This window comes from Gymnodraco acuticeps, unplaced genomic scaffold (assembly GCF_902827175.1).
Source record: "Gymnodraco acuticeps unplaced genomic scaffold, fGymAcu1.1, whole genome shotgun sequence".
NCBI classification, from domain to species: domain Eukaryota; kingdom Metazoa; phylum Chordata; class Actinopteri; order Perciformes; family Bathydraconidae; genus Gymnodraco; species Gymnodraco acuticeps.
In genome coordinates this window covers 998192-1020163 of record NW_022991761.1, presented here as the reverse complement: position 1 = coordinate 1020163, position 21972 = coordinate 998192, and the positions used below count along the sequence as shown (strand labels likewise).

Sequence of the window (21972 nt, the reverse complement as noted above, 5' to 3'; positions counted from 1 at the left end):
ATTTGTATTTGTTTATGATACATATACAGTACAATCAACTTAATTTTCATTATGGATTAATATACTAATTATTCATCAATTGATTGAACCATTGTTTGGTTTCCAAAATAAGTCAAACAGTGACTGAGACATCCCTTCACAACTACCCAGAACTTAACCACTGCAGGCCTAAGAAACGGTAAGCTGTTCCTTGAAAAAAACGATACTTCCCAAACCTTTTTTGGGAATTTGTGACTTTATTCAAAGTACCCATTTACTTTGTGTTAGAATATAACCCTATAACCTTTCCTGACAGGTTATTATTTGTATTTGTTCTACTTAAAATAGTCAGAACTGCGTTGTAGAATTGAAAGAAGCGACACTGACGCAGAGCAGTAGTTTGTCAACAGGACATCTTTATTTTCATACGTCTGTTGTCTTTATTCAAATTACAGTAATATACTTGCTGAGATGACCACCGGCTGCAGCCTGGACAGCTAAAACTGACAGCTGTACTACTTGAAGCAAACTTTTTTTTTACCGTTTTTTTCTCCTTTTTTAAAATTATCCTTGCAACAGAAAAAAGCAAATATGCCATGAAGAAGTGTGGTGTGGTGTGGTGGTGACGTCGTCAGGTAGGTAGGGTTATAGTGCTGGTCTAAAAAAACGAAGAAAAAAAAACAGAAGAACAAAAGAAAGAAACATTGCGCGCGTTGTACATGTTGTAAAAGGATCACAATATGGCACATTTGGTCCACGTTGGTAATTTTATCTCGTTTCAAACATGTAATAAACAAAAAGAAGGAAAAGGAAACAGATCATAGTTGTACATGTTGTTTTTCCCCAGAAGCACAGCATTAATGACAGCATATTGAAAACAAGACTAATCTTTAGGTTTCTCTCTTTTTGTTAAAATCTTGGTTCGTCAGCCAATCGTTTGTTTCTATTCTCCCTGGTACAGTATTATTATTAATATCTTCTTTCCATCCAAAATGAAGGGGAGTGAAGGGATAGGGGTAAGAGGGGGTGGAGCTTTGTGGGTGATTGACAGGCATGGCTTTGGACATTCACAGGAAGTAGTCAGGAGTGCGTCTGGTCACATGGGGCTCGCCGCGGCGGGGGGCGGGGTCAAACTGAAGGCTGAGGAGGCAGAAAAGGTTTGTTATTAAACACGATTAAAACAATATTCTTAATATTCTCATCTCAAAGTGACAAGGAAGGTGTAAGCGGTAGAGAACTAACTTTAACACAACGTATAGAGATTTAAATGTACTATCATTTAGAATATTCTGACTTTTACATCATTTACATTACAGACTGCAAATATTCTGTGCTCTTTACGCCATCAATTATTGGAATGTAAGTGTTAACTACAGTGAACAGATAAGAGCACTTACAATCTGTGTACTAAATTGCAAAAGCTGGTCAAATTTCCAATAGTACATTTCTCTTTTATATTTAACGTTTTAAATTGCATTACTTTATTTTATTATTTATAAATGTGACTTGTGCATGTAAATTCTTAGCAATAAACTTGGTTCTGATTTATATATTAAAAAGAAGGTAAGCAAAAATGGCAATATGGGCGTGTGCAATTTCTAAATTGCAGTATGTGCAATATTAAAGACCAACCTTTAAACAGTACAGGGTATAAGCAGGAATCCTGAAGTCACATGTAATTCCTTTTAAGACCTTTTTTAAGACCCTTTCCATACATTTTAAGACCTCATCGCCACGTGGAGTTCTAACCGGTTACATTGGCGACACACTTCACCTCACATTGACTATATACAGTATTGATTGTCCTTCCTCCTGATCTTCCAACCATTTGGACGCAAACTTGCATTTCCCCATAACGATGTTGTTTAGCAACCGGCGTAAACGGAGCTTCGCTTGCTATCAAGCAGTGAGCGTGCGATGTCCTGTTCAGATGACGTCAAACCCAACGGGATGCCATAAATAAACTACACAGAATCACACTACACACCTACGCAATGATTACATTCAGGCAGACTGTAGAATACAACCTCTTTGGACCATTTAGATACTTATTGAAAACAAGCTACAAAATGTAATACCTTGGAAAATGCCGTTTAATCATTTTGAATAGCCTTAATCTTCGCTAAATTGATTGATCAACTTTTAATACTTTTTAAGACCCCGCGGGCACCCTAAGTATTCTCCAGACATATTAAAAAAAACATTGTTTGGTGCAGATCCTCTTACCAATAAAGTAACTGCACCATTTCCATGGCCTTCACCGTTATGCCTTTTCAACAAAATGGATCTCACAACGCTCACAGCAGCAGAGGCTTCACTTTGAGTAGCAGCTAATGGAGCCAGATATCATCCAAGTTATTAGACTGAAAAGGTCCTTTTGGTGCACGTTATGAATCACAACATAGACCTCTTACCGGTTGGTAAAGAAAAAAACTCGGGCCGTGTTTCAGCCCTAAGCGAAATTGAAATATACAAAGTGTTTATACTTACAAAGAATATTTCAGAGTGTCGTCCAGTTCCATGATGGCTGCCTGGTTTCCGCAGCGGTAGCAGTAGTTTGGAGCACTAAAGATGGTCACCACATTCTTATCGTGACCCCAGTTGTAGCCCTGAAAGTGCAAAAGCATGTTCATTGTTAAATGTTTTCATGATCCGACTGTATTCATCCGTAAAGGGACAATAGGCAAGTACTCTTCCATTAGTATTCTTCACATTAATAACAGTAAAGTAACACTAAAGGGTACCATTCCCAAGTAAAGAAAGGTTGCAGAAGTTAAACTCAAATTCACGTTAGTTACATTAACTCCTCAATATGCTGAATGGGTCATTTTAGAATGATATAAATATATTATAGGATTTGAATTATTCATGCATTAATGTGGTCAACACTTATTGCTGCTGGTAGAGCACTTTTTGTTTGACTTTATATATTTATGGATAGCTTGTGTTTCCCACTGAGGATCAATAAAGTCTTATCTTAACCTACCATTAACCAACATAAAGTGTTTGTGATATATTTTGATGTATGCGTTTGAATCTGAAAAGTACAGAAGAATAATGAATTCACTTTTATTCAAAGTGCATTCTGGCTGGCATCAACAAACTGAACATGCAGACATGTTTGCTTTCATGAAATCAAGCTGTTTGGGCTTTGAAAGATCAAAGGCAAGGCAAATCTTTTTCGCATAATGCTTCCAAAGAGAAGACGTTTCAGTTATCATGAATAAATGCAGCATTATTTATAGCTAAATGCTTACTTAAGTCGATCTGTTTTTATAGGCTGATTATATATATATATTAAATAATAGAATACTTTCTCTTATAGTCTGCAACAGCCCAGTAATATAAATAGATTTGACTTGAACACAGAGTGTGTGTCAGATGAAGCTGGTACAGAAACAGCAACAGGAGGAGTACTGCACTGCTCCAACTGCATTACATTGGGTTGCCATGGAGACGCGAGGACTTTCTGATTCTACAGTCCGCTTCAGTCCACTGAGCATGTGTCAATTTGAAGGAAATAAAAGGGCTAAAGCTTAAAACAATAAATGCGTTTATACATTTCAAATTGTGGTTATTCTATTTCAAACAGCTGACATCTTCCAGGGAAAATTCAACTACCGGTGTTGTTCTATAATCGAGCAGGAACTAAACACGACTTCATTGGTTAGTTCAGTGAAAGGAAATGTAATTAAACGTAATCTTTAAATAACTTTGCTAAAGCCAAAATGCAGCAACATTTACTGGATCCAGCTTTGTACATTTGAGATGTGCTGCTAGTTTTAATCTTACAAGATAGTACACTAAATATGTGTCATCTGTCCCAGAACCTGAACTTAATGATGTATTTTTAGAATAAATGGGTTGCATATTAATTAAAATAATAGTTAGTTGCATTGCTATAAAAGCCTTGCTGGAAAAACTGCTAGCGTATTTGAGCACAGCCATCAGGCAGTTTTCACACCATAAGAAAAAAAAGTTTATGTGACGGCAGCTCGAGTCTCCAGAGGAGAGACGGCTGAAGATGGCGTCGTCAGTACAGCCATCATATCGTGTTGGAAGTCAACAGTAGTATACTGTTCGTATGACGGATAAATGTGTGTAGCCGAGCTCGACACAGGAGAGAATTTGGTTAAAAAAAATTGGCAATTCAGTTTTGCTCTCCCGTCCCGTCGAGTTTTCTGAACATTTTGTGATGTAGTCCCAGTGTCTTGAATGTCGAGTGAACACTCATGGGACTCAGTTTAAAAACAAATACATTTTAAAGGCTACCTTGCTTGTCAGAAACGGGCTGTATGGTCATTCTGAAGGCCAGTTGGTCTTGTGCACAATTATACACACCAGCGATAGTTGTCATGAAAACTGAACTACTGGCGCTGCTACTCAATGTTATGGAGGAGGGAAATAACGGGAGTAATAGGCACACCGGTTATAAAAAGGTGACGCTTTCTCTTTTTTTAAGTGTTGTGCCGTTGATCTCATTTATGCCAATCTGGACTTTGAAAAGTTACTAATGAGATTTATTTTAAAGAAGACAGAAATCTTAAAGTTGCCGTGGAGCTAGGTGGTATAATGACACTTGAAATGGATTAATATAGTCACGGAAAATAAAAACATTAACTGATGTGTGTTACCTCCATAACAAGCTGATGGGCGCGGGACACCAGAGTGAGGCCGTTGGCATGGTTGAAGGTTTCAGAGATGTCCTGTCCGAAGGTGTAGCCGGCACCTCGGGGAGAGATGCCCCACCCACCGCGATCATCGGGGTCCGACCACAGCAGGTCACACATGGGGCCCTGAGAAAGTGAGAGATTCATTATTTATTTATTTCCACTTAGACTTTATTGAGCTTTTTTCCAGCCAATAAACAGCTAACAACCAAGCAACATCAGCACAGTACAATGACTTTGTTGCCAGACAGCATGTTACGAGAAGTATTCCTGTGTATTATGGACACATAAATGCAAAGTGTATCATGTTCACAAATAATCATGGTAAATAGAACTAAATGTTCCCAATAACAACATTGAGTAGGGTATATTCTAGGGCTGTGCGATTATGGCAAATCATAATCACGATTATTTGGGTCAATAATTGATATCACGATTATTTTGACGATTATTCATTGACCATTTATTGAACTTTAAAACAAATAATATTTTACCAATAAACAAGATCAACAAATATGTTGGAGCGCACTTCCAAAACCATACTAAACATATATTATTAATATGATAAATAAAAATAAATTAGACCAAAATAAATTAAATCAAATATGATGCAGTGCACTGTCACAACCTACTGAAAACTCCTTAACATATAGCTAACATTTTGGTAAAACATATTCAACATATTCCACTCAGTTAAACGTTGAAGGCTGGCCAACCGTCATGGTCCAGAAGTAACAGGAAATAAATGTTGAACTACAATTTAAGACCAAATAAAAATGTTTAGGCCACCATGGACAAATGCTGGTAGGGCTGCTCATGTCATCTCTTAAAGATTTTTTGCAAGAAACACCAGCCTGTTTACATGGTCTGGTTTCAGAGATGAGCGCAGGCAGGTGACGATATTGCCACCTGTACTGAAGACCCTCAGCCACGCTCCGACACATGTGACGCCGGCCAATCACAAAGCTTTGATGCGTTCAAGTGCATTATTTTGGCACAGGAAGATTATGTTACAGGACATTAACGATAAAACAGAATATTGTTGTTCTATTTTTAGACACATCTCGCGATCGACTGGTTGGGCACCCCTGGGCTAGACCATAGGTCTGTTGTGGTAACAAAGTAGTCAGCTGAAGCCACATCTCTCTCAACTTCCCCACGGCATTTGTCATATAGCGCAGGCAGCGCAGCCGCAGACCTGCTGAAATAATACCGAGACGGCATCGCGTAATGCTTGTCCAACGTGTTGACAAGTTGCTTAAAGCCCTGGTTGCTAACAGTGCTAACTGGGCACATATCTTTAGCGATGTGAAATGTAATGGCACCTGTAATATCTCTGTGTCTCTGCGAGCTCGTCGCGTAGGCCGTCGCTCTGTACAATGCGTTCTGAATCGATGACTGTGATGATGTGGTGGATGAAGTCGAGCGGCATCTGCTTTTTGTTGTATTACTGCCCGGTCGTATTGCACTTTGTGGTTGTATTTCAGATGATTAAAGAGATTGGTTGTGTTAGCGTGTGGTGCCAACACAACCTGGTAACAAATCCTGCACTGTACTTTGCTCCACGTCGGACTCCTGAAAGCCAAAGTACTTCCAAATAGTGGAAATAGTTGTACCCTTCTTTTTAACGAGTTGCTGCTCTTGTTCTGACATCTTCGCTCGCGCTGAACACTCACAACACATGTCACTACTACGTGGCCGAGTGGGCTTTTAGGGAGGGGCGAAGCGCACCCAGCTAAATAATCGTATTTTGTCAATTATGCTGTTTTCATAATCGTCGCAAGCCATAATCGTAATCGCGATTAAAATACGATTAATTGCACAGCCCTAGTATATTCACAATCATATTCATTTGGAAAGATATCTTTTAACCATCTTCTGGTACACATTGTTTCATAGTCTCTCCATCCATCACTCCCTGTTAGATATGATATACTTCCTGTGATTTGAACATTGCACTAGTGCGTACTGCAATTTTGATCAAATGTCGATTAATAGTGCAGCCCTAATACACACTGTGGTTTGTTTTGACTCGATCCCATAAACACTGTCCTGCTGCTAAAGACACTAAAAGTGTATTCATCCACCACTGAAAATAGTTCTAGACAAATCCTGTGTTTCAGCTTAATGATGTGTGTGTGTGTGTGTGTGTGTGTGTGTGTGTGTGTGTGTGTGTGTGTGTGTGTGTGTGTGTGTGTGTGTGTGTGTGTGTGTGTGTACCTCATGTGGGACTTCTTGCAGGCGGTCCAGAGCTCGTATGTGATCCAGAGTGTCTATAGAGGGAGACAAACCTCCGTGGAGACAGAAGATCTGAAGAAATAAAAGAGATGTCTCCGATTGAAGTTACTCTGCACTTTGAACATGAGGGCATTTGAAGCTTCACAATCTGAAAGTTTACTTTGACAAAGCCTATAGAAAGACACTAACCATAAATTACTTTTTGCATCGTCTTACATCACATGGACAGTTATTGCCTTAAAAAACCTGTTATTGCGGGACAGACAAACACGGTTTTCCTGGCTAAGTCTCCTACCTGTCCGTCCACCAGTGCAGTGAGTGGCAGGTAGTCAAACAGGTCTGTGAAGTACTTCCAGACGTTGGCGTTGCCGTACTTCCTCAGACACTCGTCGTAGAAGCCGTAGACCTGCGTGATCTGCCGCGACTCGTGGTTTCCTCGCAGGATGGTGATTCGCTCCTGGAAACGAACCTGAAGGACACAAAGAATAAATTATGTTATAAAAGAGTCAACAAAAAGCAATGCAATTCTTTCAGCAAGCAGGAAATGAACCCAGCTCACACTGTCCGCTCCTCGCAGCAGCGAGCCCCGCAACGTCCCGCCAACACGGCACCCAGACCCCACGCAGCATTCTCACCCGTTTGTCATTACTGGTGTCATTTTCTGGTTGCTAACGCCATTGTAACACATAATCACCAGGGATGCAAACTCATCAGGTATGAAAAAGGTGACAAGGATCCCAGCCCCCCGACCCCACGGAATATCGGCTTTAAAATGAGGAATAACAGAGGACTGTAGCAGTCAGAACAACTAAAGCAGCCGTTAATAATAACAGAAACGCTAAAGAGTCACATCTAATAAAAATATATAAAAGCATTTATTTTAATTGTGTAGCAGTCAGTTTATCATTTTGGCAGCACTGTTGAGCATTTTGAAAATCTATTTTCATGCCTCTGTGCAAGGCTTAGTCTTTCTATCTTTATAGCCACTGGTGTAAAGTAACTAAGTTCATAAACTCAAGTACTATACTTTTTACTTAAGTATTTAAATGTTTTGCTACTGTGTACTTCTACTCCTCTACAGTTCAGAGCTAAACGTGTACATTTACTCCACTACATGTATTTAATACTTTTAGTTACTTTACAGATGTGGATGAATGATGTGAAATCTAATCAAGTGTTGAATCAGACTTTAGTTCCACCTGGAGTAAATCCACAAGCTACCCTGCAGTATACAAAGTCATTCAAACTAGCTGCACCTTCACCAGCTTTGAGAACACTTTCATGATCAATCATTATAAAACATATCGTATATATTATTCTGAAATGGACCAATCTGCACAATCACTACTTTTACTGTTGGTACTTTAAGTAGATTTTGATTCTAATACTTTTGCTTGAGGAACATTTTCATTGCAGGACTTTTACTGAAACAGAGTATTCCTACACTCTGGTACTTCTAATTTTACTCAAGTACACTATCTGTGTACTTCTACTTTCACTACAAGATCTGAGTACTTCTACTTTTACTCTAGTACACGATCTGAGTACTTCTAGTTATACCACCTCTGTTTATAGCCTATGAAAAAAACTATTAGAAAACGAAGGCTAAAGCTAACGTTAGCAGATAGTGACAATGTATGCTAGTTAGCTAGCTCAGCGATTCCTTAAATAATATTGCGACAGAAAAACGTTTCAGTGCACATCATGCTCTGCCGCTCTGCTCTGAACACCTGGACTGTTCTAACAGCTGTTCACCAGCGGTCCAGCCTTTGACACAGTGACTCCGGAGCACACAGTTACTGTTAACGAATGCACCGTAGATAATGTAGCTGCTGAAGTTAGACCCTCATCGCGGAGCAGCAGAGCCGACAGACAGGAGGACTCGAGCACACAGCTCGCGCTTCATTATAATATATATATATTATTATTAGGGCTGTCAGTCGATTAAAATATTTAAATCGCATGATTGTCCATAGTTAATTGCGATTAATCGCAAATTAATCGCACATTTTTTTATCTGTTCTAAATGTACCTTAGAGGAATATTTTTCACGTTTTTAATACTCTTATCAACATATGAGTGGACAAATATGCTTTATGCTAATGTTTATTATCATTTGAACAATGACAAATATTCTCATGAATATTAAACACAACAACCTCTGAACATTACAAATATTCGCCTCAATTCAACCTGGAACCTCTCTCATACAATAATACAATACAAATGGTGTGTGTGTGCGCGCGAAATGTTGCTCCTGTTTTCATTTAAACAGCTTCTTATATCCGTTAGCGCAGCTAGCTAGCACCAGATGCTAACAACAACAATGCACATAAGGTCTCTCTCTCGCTCGCTCGGGCCACACATACACACACCCTCCCGGTCCTCCAGATGGCCAGTCGGTGCCTGCCGGTGAACGTGGAAGTGTGGTCTGCCACAAGCGGGCAGCAGGAGCGGGGCTGTCAGCATCAGCTTGTAGATGGTATTTTAAACTCGATGCGCTCTGAAACTACGGAGCGGCCGAGGAAAAAAAATACACATGCGTTAAAATAATTAGTGGCGCTAATTTTTTTTTCCGTTAACGCGTTATTAACGCGTTAACTTGACAGCCCTAATTATTATATATATATTATATATAATAATATATATATATATATATTATTATATATAATAATATATATATATATATATATTATTATATATAATAATATATATATATATATATTATTATAATATTTATATAAATAATACAACTCACAGCCGCAGATTACTTCGGGTCCCAGGACCCCCCCTATACTAGGGATGGGAACGATTAATCGAATATTCGAAATTATTCAGGTATTCGAATATGAGTTATGAATATTTTTTTTTTGTTTGGGAGGGATGCCTAAGTTGATTACATATTATCAAATTGAATAATTCAATGTATATATATATATATATATATATATATATATATATATATATATATACACGACAGTGCCATAGCTAAATGTGTTAGTTGACGTCTAAAGGTGTGTTTTGCTCCGCTCACCGGTCCCTCACAGCGGGCAGAGCTGATCTCTCTCTTGCGTCCGGTTATACTTCACTCGTGTTTATGTCCAAATCCATCAGATCTAGCTAGTTCTAGCTAATGATATGGCTGCTGCCGCTCCCTGCACGCAGATCACGCAGACTCAAACCTCATCTTAGGCCCAAATGTGGCGCAAATGCGCTCCGCAGCCGTTGCGAGGTTCCGGCGCTAACAGTTCATGAGCGTGCTCCCCGGCCCCCTGTCAACACTCACGACACATGAGTGGCCAGCCTAAACAACAATAAGCGCTGCTTGGCAACCGTGTGTGGCGGCAAAGTACATAGACATTTTGACAGGAGAGATTTAGTTTTGCCGGTATTCAACATATTTTACCAGTCAGTCCGGTAATTATTTACACTCTAAGAAGAGTCCTACACAACAGACATGGCGTCAAAAAGGAGTAATGTGTGGAAATATTTCGACCAGGTTAGTGAGTGCGGTGTAAAGGTCAAACTATACCAAATTAAACTTACATGCTATACCTTGCTATACCCGCAACCTCCGTTCCAGATGAGAGGGTCTTCTCTACAGCTGGGCTGATTTTGAATTGCCTCCGCACATGAAAGCTGCCTAGCTGTCAAACTGTGATCACCAGTTCAATACATTTGACAAATTCGACTTGGTTTCTACACTTATTTGAACATGTATGTATTTATCTCCAAACATTTATTCAATTTTTATTTTTTACCCAATTTCTTTTTTATAGGATATGGACATTTCGGTTAACCGTTTTTTGGGGGGTCGAATATTCATTTGCTTTCAAATTCCCATCCCTATACCCCAACAATATTTGTATTGCAGATCTACACGAATCACACAAACGACCTATTTTGGATTAAAAATGGCGAATTTCGCCGAAAGGTGAAAAATGTGCATCCCTGAATCACTGATGTTCCGCTGTAACGGTGGTGGACTCATCAGAACAGAGTGGGCAAGCTGACCAATCAGAGCACACAAGGCTCACATGGACGGGGGGCAGGAGCTCCAACAAGCCATTTAGGACAGAGAGTGAATACACATACTATACAGAGATGCTGTTTGAGAAACCAATCTGAGTTTGGAAAATTGAACAATGTACATCTATTCTAGTTAGGGATGCTCCGATCGATCGGTCAACGATCGATATCGGCCGATACTCACTCTCTACCGATCAATCGGTGCTCTCTAAACATGCCGATCGCGAGAGCCGATCGCATGACGTAAAATACATGACACTTTTCTCTGTGCGGCAAAACAAGCTCGCCAAAATGGCTTCACCGGTCTGGCATTACTGTCCGAAAAAGACAGTAAAATAGCGGTATGCAACGTGTGTGAAGCAGAAATCCTGCAGCTCCACCCGCCAGACCGGTAAGCGCAGCGAAACACACACACACACACACACAGGGAGAACCAGACCGCAGTTCATTTCCTCATATTCCAAACGAGAAATTACGGTAGCAAATCACCCGGTTCTTTACGACCAGAACTATTAATGGGATACAAACCGGAGGAACCAGGCATGGAGGGAGGTGGCAGAGACAGTGGGTGAAACTGGTAGGTTTTCGCCTGTTTGGGGAGTTTATATATATATTGCCTATATATATATATATTGCTCACATAAAAACCCCGGGGTTTTTTGCTTTGTATGTCGGGGGCGGGAGATTCATGTGATTGGTTGTTGGTCGTGTTGCTCGCAAAAGATCCCCAAGCTTTCAGACACGCCCAGCTCCAAGATTTTCAAGATTTTTGAAAAGCTGCTGTGTGGACGTACCGTAAGAGTTAGACCTAACACACTTAGCTATTTTATCTACCTCTGGAACAAGCTAAACTAGTTATTATAAATATATTTATTCTTCATTGTCGGGTCACTCATTACTGGATCAATGAGCTGCATGAGATACTGACAGGCTGTCAGGAGAGGGAGAGAGGGGGGAGAGAGAGAGGGAGAGAGGAAAAGAGAGCGCTTCCGCTAATTTCTCCCGTGTTATTCTCCAAAGTGAATGTAAACTTGAATAATGTACATCATTTGAATGTAATAATTAAGTTGATTGTTGTTTGTGGAAGCTCCAGTGAATGAGCCCCATTAACTGAGTTTTAAACATCACTTTAAATGGAAGATTTAAAGTGATGTTTAAGACCCCGGCCACACGAGGACGAAAACGGCTAAACCCATAGGATTAACGCAAACGCAAACAAGCTTCCGTCCACACGCAATAGTTATCCGGATAGTGTCTGCCCACACGAGACCGCTCCGTTTAGCTCCAACCGCTGGAGAAGCTGCAGTACATATGCCGAGCCTGTACGTGGCGCTGTAACTTCCTCCACAAAAGCAGCGAAGAAGCATGGTTGTCATGGTTGCCCTTCTGTTTATTCTCCGCGGTGGGGGCCGAGGGAATCGGGCAGAGTTTTTCGCCAGTCAACGTGAATTAAAGTTTAAATCTTCCGACAAAATTATAAAAGTGCCGGTCAAAGGTCTTCTTTGTTATTTATTGAGCTTTAAAACAAATGAATAACGAATCTATATATTATAATAATAAAATACACGGAGCCTCTCTTTTTTCTCCCTCTCTTCGGACAGCGTCAGTGTCTGTTTCATGCAGCAGCTGATCCAGTAATGAGTGACCCGGCCGACAGTAAAAATAAACATATTTATAACTAGTTTAGGTAGTTTGAGAGGTTTCTCCGTCCTGTCAGATTAGACTTCACTCGCGTTTATGTCCATATCGAGAGAAAGATAAATAATCTGAATTCAGTGTGCAGTCTACTTTGACGCGGGGGTGAGCAGCAGAGGTGGGGAGAGGCGGGGCTATTGCGCAATCATTATCAGAAAATGATCGCTGAAGCTGCAGTACATATCCACAAAAGCAGCGAGTAAGATCCCCCCCGGATGTGTAAGTCTGCTGTAGATGTTGCACAAAGAACTGTAGCATGGTCAGTAGCGTCCGGAGCACGATAGCAACTCTGCGATCCGCCATTGTTGTTGTTGTTGTTGGTGGCGAAACACATCAGCAATGGCGCGGGGTAAGCGGAGGTGAGCAGAAGAGGTGGGGAGAGGCGGGGCTATTGCTATTGCACAATCACTATCAGAAAATGTTCGTATAGGGCGCACACACGGAGCCGTTGGACCCCCCAGAGCGTTGCGTATGCCGTTCTATCCACCTTGGGACCCGTTATCGTTTCCTCAGTCGTTTAGTGCCGTATTCGGTCGTCCTCGTATGGCCGAATGGTCTATATGACACTAAACAGTAACGCAAACGGCCGTTTTCGTCCTTGTGTGGCCGGGGCATTAATCTTCCATTTAGGCCCCGCCCACTCGATCGGATCGGCGATCGGTATCGGCCGATACTGATTCCGGCGATCGGCCCCGAAATTGGCGATCGGAGCATCCCTAATTCTAGTAGACCTCAACAATGGAATTATGATCAGTAGAAATGGCCATCACATGGGACCTTTAAAGCATTATCTGAAAACCTCACTAGGAAGCTTCCAATATTTCCAACAAAAAACTAATTTAGTTTAGACCTTATGCATTTGTGTACTTTTTTTTTTTTTTTTTAAATCAAAGTTCAGCACAACTGGAGGTCATTTTTTTAATGCAATTATCAGATCTTGTCACAATAAACTATGAACTGTCCGCAGGCTTGTAGCCTCACAGAGCCAAGCCTCAAACATAGAGTTCTGATTGATTTTTGGGTCGGGACACATGCAGAGAATCAGTGTGGGGAGTGGTTAGATAAACAGATACATGAGACTTGTTTTTTTCTCCCATCAAACCTGAACAGCAAAAATATTGTTATTGTTCAAAAATTCCAAGTAAAGACCAATAACAGCTCCTGCAAGCGATATGTTCGGCTTATCACGTGCAAGTAAGTTTGCTGTCCGAATAAAGGAAAGAGTCTAAAGCAGCTGGTGAGACGCACCAGACCTCAAAGACAGAGTGAAGACTGACCATTCAAAAACATATAATATAAAATATACATTTTAAAATTTTGAAATAAATATCACAATCGTCTTGTTTGTTTATAGTAACTTGATAAAAATCCCAAATGTGTCGGACCTTTTCTTGACGCTTAAAAAAAAATCTTCCAAAATGTAAAAAGAATGTTCAATATTATCCTATTTATTTGTGACACCCAAATAGGGAGGGTTAATGAAGTGAACATTGTCAACTTCCAACATAAGTTCTCTCTAAACCTTAACACGAAGGTCTACTGCAGGGGTGGCCAACCAGTCAGAGGTTAAGAGCCACATTTTTTCTATGTTACTGCAAAGAGCCACATCAGACACACAGTCACTGATACCGCTTGTTTCCGTTTTTTGTTTTCTGGAGACAAGATTTCAACCACGTCACTGATGCGTTTTTGTGGCATTGGGATATATATTTTTTAAATCCTCTGGAGCAGAGAGAGGAGCTGTGGATTATTGTTATTGATTAATGCATCAGTGTTTCTTAGGGTCAAAAACACTAAACTCACAACTTAAAATGAAAGCGTTTAGTTTATTTAATAAAAGAGCACATGTTCAATGTGAAAAGTGACAGTAGTTATAGATTATTTGCAATTTGGTGCTATATATATATTTAAAAATAAAATGATATATATATATTTTTTAAAACACCTTGAATATCAGGGGGGGAGGCGGGGCTCCGTTGGCGGGGCGCAGCGCCCCTCCAAGACAATGGTAGGGGAAACACTGGATAATGTTTAATCAACGATAGGTTTCCCCCCCCTCAAAGGTGATTGGTTCACTGCATCGCAGGTATTATTGTGATTGGCTCTTGGGCCACATCAAAATTATACGCGCTGTCATCCTCTCATACTGACACCACACATACACAACATACATAACACGGGACGAAAGTAACGGAGCGATTTTATCCGAGCCTAAACAACTTTGACCGGCCAAATTACGTCAGAATTATCAGCATTCAATACTTAACAGACCTACTAAATATCAGGTTTAACTGTCAGGAGTAGCTAGTGTTGTCACGATACCAACATTTTGGTTTCGATACCAAGTCAAGAATTGCGATTCCGATTCTTTTTCGATACTTTTCTTAAAAAAAGGGAAACAGTCTTAAATGTAATTATTGTGCTTTATTTCACACCAGAACCAGAACCATAACACAAACTTTTAAACAATGAGAACAATAAATAAAATAAATGACAAGAATTCGTATTAAATACAATTAATAAATGTCTTACAGACAGGCCTCGTGGTGTCCGTAGGCTTGCCCTCACTGTCAGAGATATAGCTCAAATACTTCCAAATTTCACTTCTGGCGTCTTTTTTGTCAACAAGCCGAGGCGCAGCGGCAGTTGCACTCCCACTTGCAGCCATGCTTCTCGTTTTCTCACATGCTCTGGCAGCTAGCGCGTGCACGAGAGAGGGGAGGCACTTAGAGCGTGCTTGAGAGGGGAGGGACTTAGAGCGTGCTTGAGAGGGGCGGGACTGCAGGCACGGCTGCAGTGCAGGGAGTGGAAGCAGAGCGTTGAACACACACGGCTCTTATTAAAACGGCGCTTTCTCACCGGAGTACTTTCCCGAGTCATTCTTAAAGTACCGATACTAATGAAACGGAGGAATCGTAACGTTTTTAACGGCAGGGTATCGCGGTACCTTTCAAGTATCGGTACACCGTGCAACACTAGTCAGGAGTCAGTGTCTCTCCCCCAAATTCACACATATAAAATTCGATATGAACTGAAGAGCCGCATGAAACTAGGCAAAGAGCCGCATGCGGCTCGAGAGCCGCGGGTTGGCCACCCCTGGTCTACTGTATAAGGGAATAACGGTTGGATCTTAAATGTGCTGATCTATTACTTTTAAAACTGTTTGGCACAGGATATATACATCGGTCAGATCCGATTATTTCTTCTAAACCAGTTTTCTCACAGGTCTTTTCACACGACAAGTGGAGCCGTCTTCCACAGAACAACTCCAGCTGATGGACTCAACTCTGATTCCAGTATGGATTAACAACGAAGGAATCTTAGTCACAATGACAAACTCCTGCCGTATCAATATATTATGGAGGCCTCCTACAAACAACTGTATTATTAGTATTGAGGGGTGGGGGGGGTTTCCCAAGACTAGTGCAGGATTTTGGTTGGAGCATGGTATGGACCAATATTAAATTGGCTTCAAGGAATCGTGATCATCAACAAATACATGTTACTTTTGTGCACAGGGCTTACCTGAACCCTTGTTAGCTGTATCTTATTGATGATTCCTCATGTACCGTGTGCCCTTTAATGGCCCTGGGCACGTTTCTTTGCATGTTCTGGGAATGCCCCCCTGTAGCAAGACTCTGGCAAGTGTTGCCTCAGAGCTAACTGTGTTCGTGTCGGTGAGGATGCCTGCGACCATAACAACTCTGCTACTGAACGACAGTTCTTCCTTTCAGTTTCCTACGTATCCAAATTGTTTAGTTCTTGCTGGTCTAATGGCAGATATGACAATGATTGCGATATGCCTAAAAGTCTCAACATGATATGTCCATTAAGCAATGGGTTTCACTTCATGATATTATCCATATGGAACTGTCAACAGCCCGAATCAATTGGCAGAAAGAGGATCATGTGAGCCTGTGGCTTGCAGCGGCTGCAACATTGAAAAGTAGGCTGTGATCCGGGTTTCTAGGTTTTTTTCTAGTGTGTATGTGTACTTATGCTACTCATTACCTATTGGTCCAGCCCACAGGGCCTGTGAACGAGTGAGGTGTTTTAAAAAAAAAAATGTTGTTATGATGTTTTTTGTTTGTAAGAGAGTTACATTTCTTTCTTTGTGTGGTACACATGTATACCATGTTGTTCTGCGCTTTTGTCTTAAATACATAACATTAAAATTCAAATTAAATCAAAAATCAAAATACATTTCAAGTATTCCGACATCCCTCGACATTCCCAGGACCAGATTCCAGGAAGTGATTCAACAATAAGTTCATAAAGTCGAGCTGAATGCTTTATAAGACTATTCACCATCTGCAGATACGTATATTTTGAACACATATTCGAGACAGGGCTCTCGACTAACTTTTTTCCCCATCCTCCCGGAACCATCCCGAAATACAATCCAAGCAGTCCCGAAATTAATGTGGGCCGTCCCGAATTTAAAAATGTTAGTTTTTCTACATTATCATTAGTTAAAATCATTCAAAGTGACCTTTAACATAAATAAAACATCATACAAATCATTAGATGATAATTCATCAACCTTTTTATTTGAGTAAATCATTCAATCACATAAACAAAGGCCAAATATATTTAAACAAACACACAAACGAGAAAGTTACTCTAATATTGAATCCAATCAAGTCCCATCCAATTAACAAAAAAATCCAACACTGTCCTGAAGACAGAACCCAGAGTAACCACTAACCAGGATGACAGTCTGTAACACAGTCAGGAGACCTTTACAAACGGCCCCGCCCCCTCGCACACAGACGGGAGAGAGAGATCTCGTCTGGATTGGAAAGCTCGAAAATACATCATAGACGCATGTTGTAGTCTTATTGCATATTAGAAACGGAGTCGGTGAAACTAAAACTGCGATATAATGTTTATGTAGCAATAATACATATGACATATTTTTTAAATGTCTCGTACCGATAAAAAGTCCGATAACGTCGGAGCTTAACGTTACCACTGTCTTTAATAATTCCGGCCCGGGGCCCGTTTAATACCGGGGCTCGGTGCCCATCCCTACATGGGGAGAGGCGCAGCATATTGCTAAGGACTAAATACGATGGAGGGTTCTCTTCTCAACCTTATTACCCATAGGGGATGAAGAGGAGTAAGTAAATAAAGAGGCCGGCGCTCCAGGGTCTGGTTCTGCTGTGCGTTTTTGTGATTAACGGTAAAACATTTCAGAATTCCTCCACGGGATGCCATTGTACATCACTCAACCCGCGAAATACACACACTCAGTACATAGCTAGACTTGCGGGCCAGGAATTTGCGGGCACAGCTGTAGCTACATGTGTGTGTATTTCGCAGGACGCTAAATGTTTTGTGCGTGTGTGTTTATGTTGACAAGGAGGTTTAATAACTGTGTGCTACACAAAACGTGCAGTCGGTTTCATTTTCATCGCCGTTTGTAGTAGAGTTAGCAGGGTATTTTTATTTTACCTCTCGTCCCAAAATTATTTTTTATCCTCCCCAACACTATTTTTTTCGGCCCCGGGACGACGGGACGTCCTTAAGCTCGAGCCCTGACTCGAGGTACAGTGCAGGTTTACCTTTAGCGTGACGAGCAGCGTGACCGTCTCCACTGAGTAGTAGCCTCTGTCAACGTAGTCTCCCATGAACAGGTAGTTGGTGTCGGGAGACTTTCCTCCAATCTTAAACAGCTCCATCAGGTCGTGGAACTGACCGTGGACGTCGCCACACACCGTCACAGGGCATCGCACCTGAGGAGGCAAGGGAGGGACAATGTAAAAAGGTAACTGACAGTAATAAAACAACGTGTTTTTTCCTGCAGATTAACAAACAAGTCATTCAAATGGCAAACTTCCTTAGAGACAAATAGAACTTACGGTTTTCTTTTGGTCGTTTACTATACTATGTCTTCTGAAAGATTTTTTTATATTTAATCCACTTATTAAACCCAGTGTAGTTAGCTGATATCCAGGCCAATACTTCATTTTCCTTCCGCTATTCATTATTATACAGTACATTTAGAAACTGAATGGGATCGAGACAACTTGTACAATGGGCCAGTTTGGCAAATTTTAAGCTAAATCATCGCTAGACAATAGTCAATGTATTGCAAGAGCTTTTTGGCAAATGTGTGAAATAAGGTGATGGGCCAGTAATACAAACACTACAAATAGAAACCCTTTGGATACCAAAATCTGGTGCCGTTGGGACAAAGCTTCATTTCGAGACTCCTTTATGTGTGTCATCCCCTCTATCTCCCCCTTTAGAATATATCTCTGATAAAAGCTAAACTAGCCCAAAAATAATTAAAAAAAATCTTTAACAAATCTGTCTAAAGAGATTACCCAAATACAGAAACTAATCCTTTCTGTGTTTTCAAACAGTGTAATAACGGAGCCTGTTGACAGTGTACACTAGCTTGTCGGCCATCTGCAAATCAACACGATTTTCCACATTAGAGAACAATTGTAACGTCTTGTAAACAAAAATAGGACGATATTATATCCAACAATGAAACAAATGTGGGAAAACTAACACCCAAAACAAGGCTCTATTAACAAAAATAGGAAAAGTTTAACACTAGATTGACTTTATAACTTTTTCAATTCTAGGAATATATTGTATAATGCTTTTAAATGTTTGCTGGCAGATTCTAAGAAAGGACTGAAAGCCTGCAGCTCAGCAGAGTTTACAGTGAAAACAAGGTGGGATATTGTTCATGTTCTGCTAATAACATGCCAGAGGGAACAGAGTCAGCCTCCAGAAAACATTTGGGGTGTTTTTTTATTTATATATATATATATAAATAAACATAAAAGACATCTATTGTATGAATCAAACCAGAACTATTATTAACTATTATGTCTCAGTCCACTCCAAGCGTATTCAAAAAATATTTAACAAAGAAAAGCAAGATTTTGGTAAAATAACTAAGAAAAGTATTGGTCACCAATAATTAAGAGTTAACATTTTATTACTTCAATATCATGGGAAATCTCACCTCCTGAACGTTGGACTCCTTGGTCAGAATCTCCTTGGCCTGGAGAGGAAACAAACACAGACTGCTTATTGAAAATGGTGACATTTGTAAGACCTTTTTCTTAAATGTGATCAGGCAGACAGAATGTTATATTAAACTCTTGAACCAGACACGAACAGTAAATCATGTCATACGTGTCCACGTTTAGCCTCTATGACAGGCTGACAGGTTATTTGGAGGTGTTGAAGGATCTGTGAACTCACAGGACACCATCGATTTAAATTACTTGGCGGTGGAAAAAAATAGGTTTGCTTCGGACCACAGAAAGCTACAATGTTTGCTTCCTTTCTACTAGTTCCACTAATGCTTGGAATATTGTATCCGTTATTGATCGATCGACTGTTAATAACATGTCTAAAATATTTCAGAGTACAAGTAAATGACTTGTTTAATAAACTGAACAAAACCCAAAGATATACATTTAAAGTGAATAAAATCAAATAGCTAAATTCCTCACATTTAATGACAATGGGTTAATTTCTATCCTGAGCATCTTAAAATGTATTGAATAATCTTGACAACAAGTTTCTTTCAATTGGATTTTTTCTATTATATCTACATAACTTTCAATGTATTTATCTTAAGGGTTATCAGCCATTTCAACCAGTGGAGAAAATGATTTATTTTTAGCGAGAAATATGTATTATACATCATATTTAGAGTTCCATCCCACGTTTCTTTTCTCATCTAGAATCTTGGTTGGTCAGTTGGTTGTACATCTTTAGATAGTCTAGGTTAGTTTTAGTGTTTCTTTACTCTTCTTTTACGTTTTGTTTCATCATTTGTTTAAACAGGGAAGGCTTACAGTCCTCCTCCATCCGTTTTATTGGAGTGTTATGTAATACATTTCATCTAAACTACTGAACAAACTAAGGTTGAGTTTCTTTTATCTTTCATTCATTCAGTTCACAATGACCCACCATTTTTCTTCCCCATATTCAGGAAATGACCTGTAACCTTCCAGTAATACATTTTAAACCTGTTACTAAATCATATATTATGGAAAAAAATGAAAAGGTCTATGATGCATAAAAGCTACCGGAGAGTAATCTTTATGGTGCAACACTGAAGTGACGTCTGAAATAGGCTTGTCAGGTTTATGCAATGAAACGGTTGATCGATAAAGACAGGGCGCGGTGCACATGATTACTTTAATTATTATTAATACACGATTATTTTTAATACACATTAAGAGTGCACAACTCCTCAAATCTAACATTAACCGAGTCCTGATATTTGCGCTAAATGCAGTCATGTTAATAGACAGGGAATGAAAATGGGCTCCGTCTAATAGCTGGTATGATGTAAAAGATGCGAATTCTCGGCCTGTCTGACATCAGACGACGGTGGTCGGATGATTGTCGTAATTATCATCGATATAATGGGTCTGATATTACACTCAACATCAATTGAAGGTGAACGATCATATTTCGCTGGTTAAATGCTTTTAAACATTAATAATCTGAGAATGACTGATGGAAACGGGGCAAAAATAGCCGCCTTGCCTACCAGAAATTAGTCGGAGCCGTTTTCACAATCTAGGCCACACTGTGAGCGAGGCCGACTGGGTCAAAAATACAAACCGGATAATTGTAAACCAACTTACCTTCTCGCAGAGTGTCCGGACTTGGTTTTCCGATAGCTGCTTACACTCATTTAGCTGTTCGATCCATTGGTCTAACTCTTTAGTGAAGGATTTGTCTTCCATGACAGCCGCGGCGGTAGCTCGCTGAGCTAGCTGTGTTAGCTGAAACAAACTGGCCTGTGTCTCAACGCTAGCAGCTCTCTAGCCTTTAGCTCGTCGTATTGTTAACCCGATCAAGTCCCGCCAAATCGGTCGGAAATTCAACGATAACACCTCAAATAAACGAGCCGTTTACTCAACTTCTATCATGATAAACTACCCACGTCAAGTTACCAACGCTAAAAAACAGGTTATTTCGGCCGGGGGAGTAAAAAGGGTCGAATGTCCCCGATGCGACGGACCGTAGCGGCGAGAGGCAGCGGCGTCGCAAGCGGCTAGCCGAATAGCTAAGAGAGCTAGCTACAATAACATCCGGGCATTTCAGTAGCGCGCAGAGTGAGCGCACCAGCGACACTGCGTGGACAAACAGTGAAATGCAAAACCGTGACAATCACATGATATAAAAGTGGGACAGAACAGGGGGCACTATTGAAACAAAATCCTATGACAAATAAACTACAAATTACATTTTTTCACTTCTCTTTGTATAGACACAAAATAACCTTCCATCAGTCACAGACTACTTTAACAGTAATGAACATCATTTGACCACTGAACAGATATGGTGTCTGTCTACAATTGTCTTGGAG

The 21972-nt window shown here is 40.3% G+C and overlaps 1 protein-coding gene across 1 annotated transcript; it reads right to left on the bottom strand.

The window, feature by feature from the left end:
- Nucleotides 1-373: 373 nt before the first annotated feature.
- On the bottom strand, nt 374-21678 carry LOC117535020 (serine/threonine-protein phosphatase 2A catalytic subunit beta isoform). Its single transcript, XM_034199341.1, has 8 exons — nt 21245-21678; nt 19600-19638; nt 18179-18349; nt 7183-7356; nt 6870-6959; nt 4614-4775; nt 2470-2588; nt 374-1119 (listed from the first exon to the last, which is right to left on the bottom strand). Exons 1-8 carry the CDS (start codon nt 21344-21346, stop codon nt 1047-1049), a joined length of 930 nt encoding a protein of 309 aa, XP_034055232.1. The 5' UTR covers nt 21347-21678; the 3' UTR covers nt 374-1046.
- Nucleotides 21679-21972: the final 294 nt, after the last annotated feature.

What these genes read in the sequence shown, in the direction of transcription:
- LOC117535020 (XM_034199341.1), bottom strand. Translation starts at nt 21,346, where the DNA reads ATGGAAGACAAATCCTTCACTAAAGAGTTAGACCAATGGATCGAACAG. An exon ending in CGCTGCTCGTCACGCTAAAG is followed by an intron (nt 7,357 to 18,178) that starts GTAAACCTGCAC and finishes TGTGTCCTTCAG; the next exon opens with GTTCGTTTCCAGGAGCGAAT. An exon ending in CTGCACTGGTGGACGGACAG is followed by an intron (nt 6,960 to 7,182) that starts GTAGGAGACTTA and finishes TTATTTCTTCAG; the next exon opens with ATCTTCTGTCTCCACGGAGG.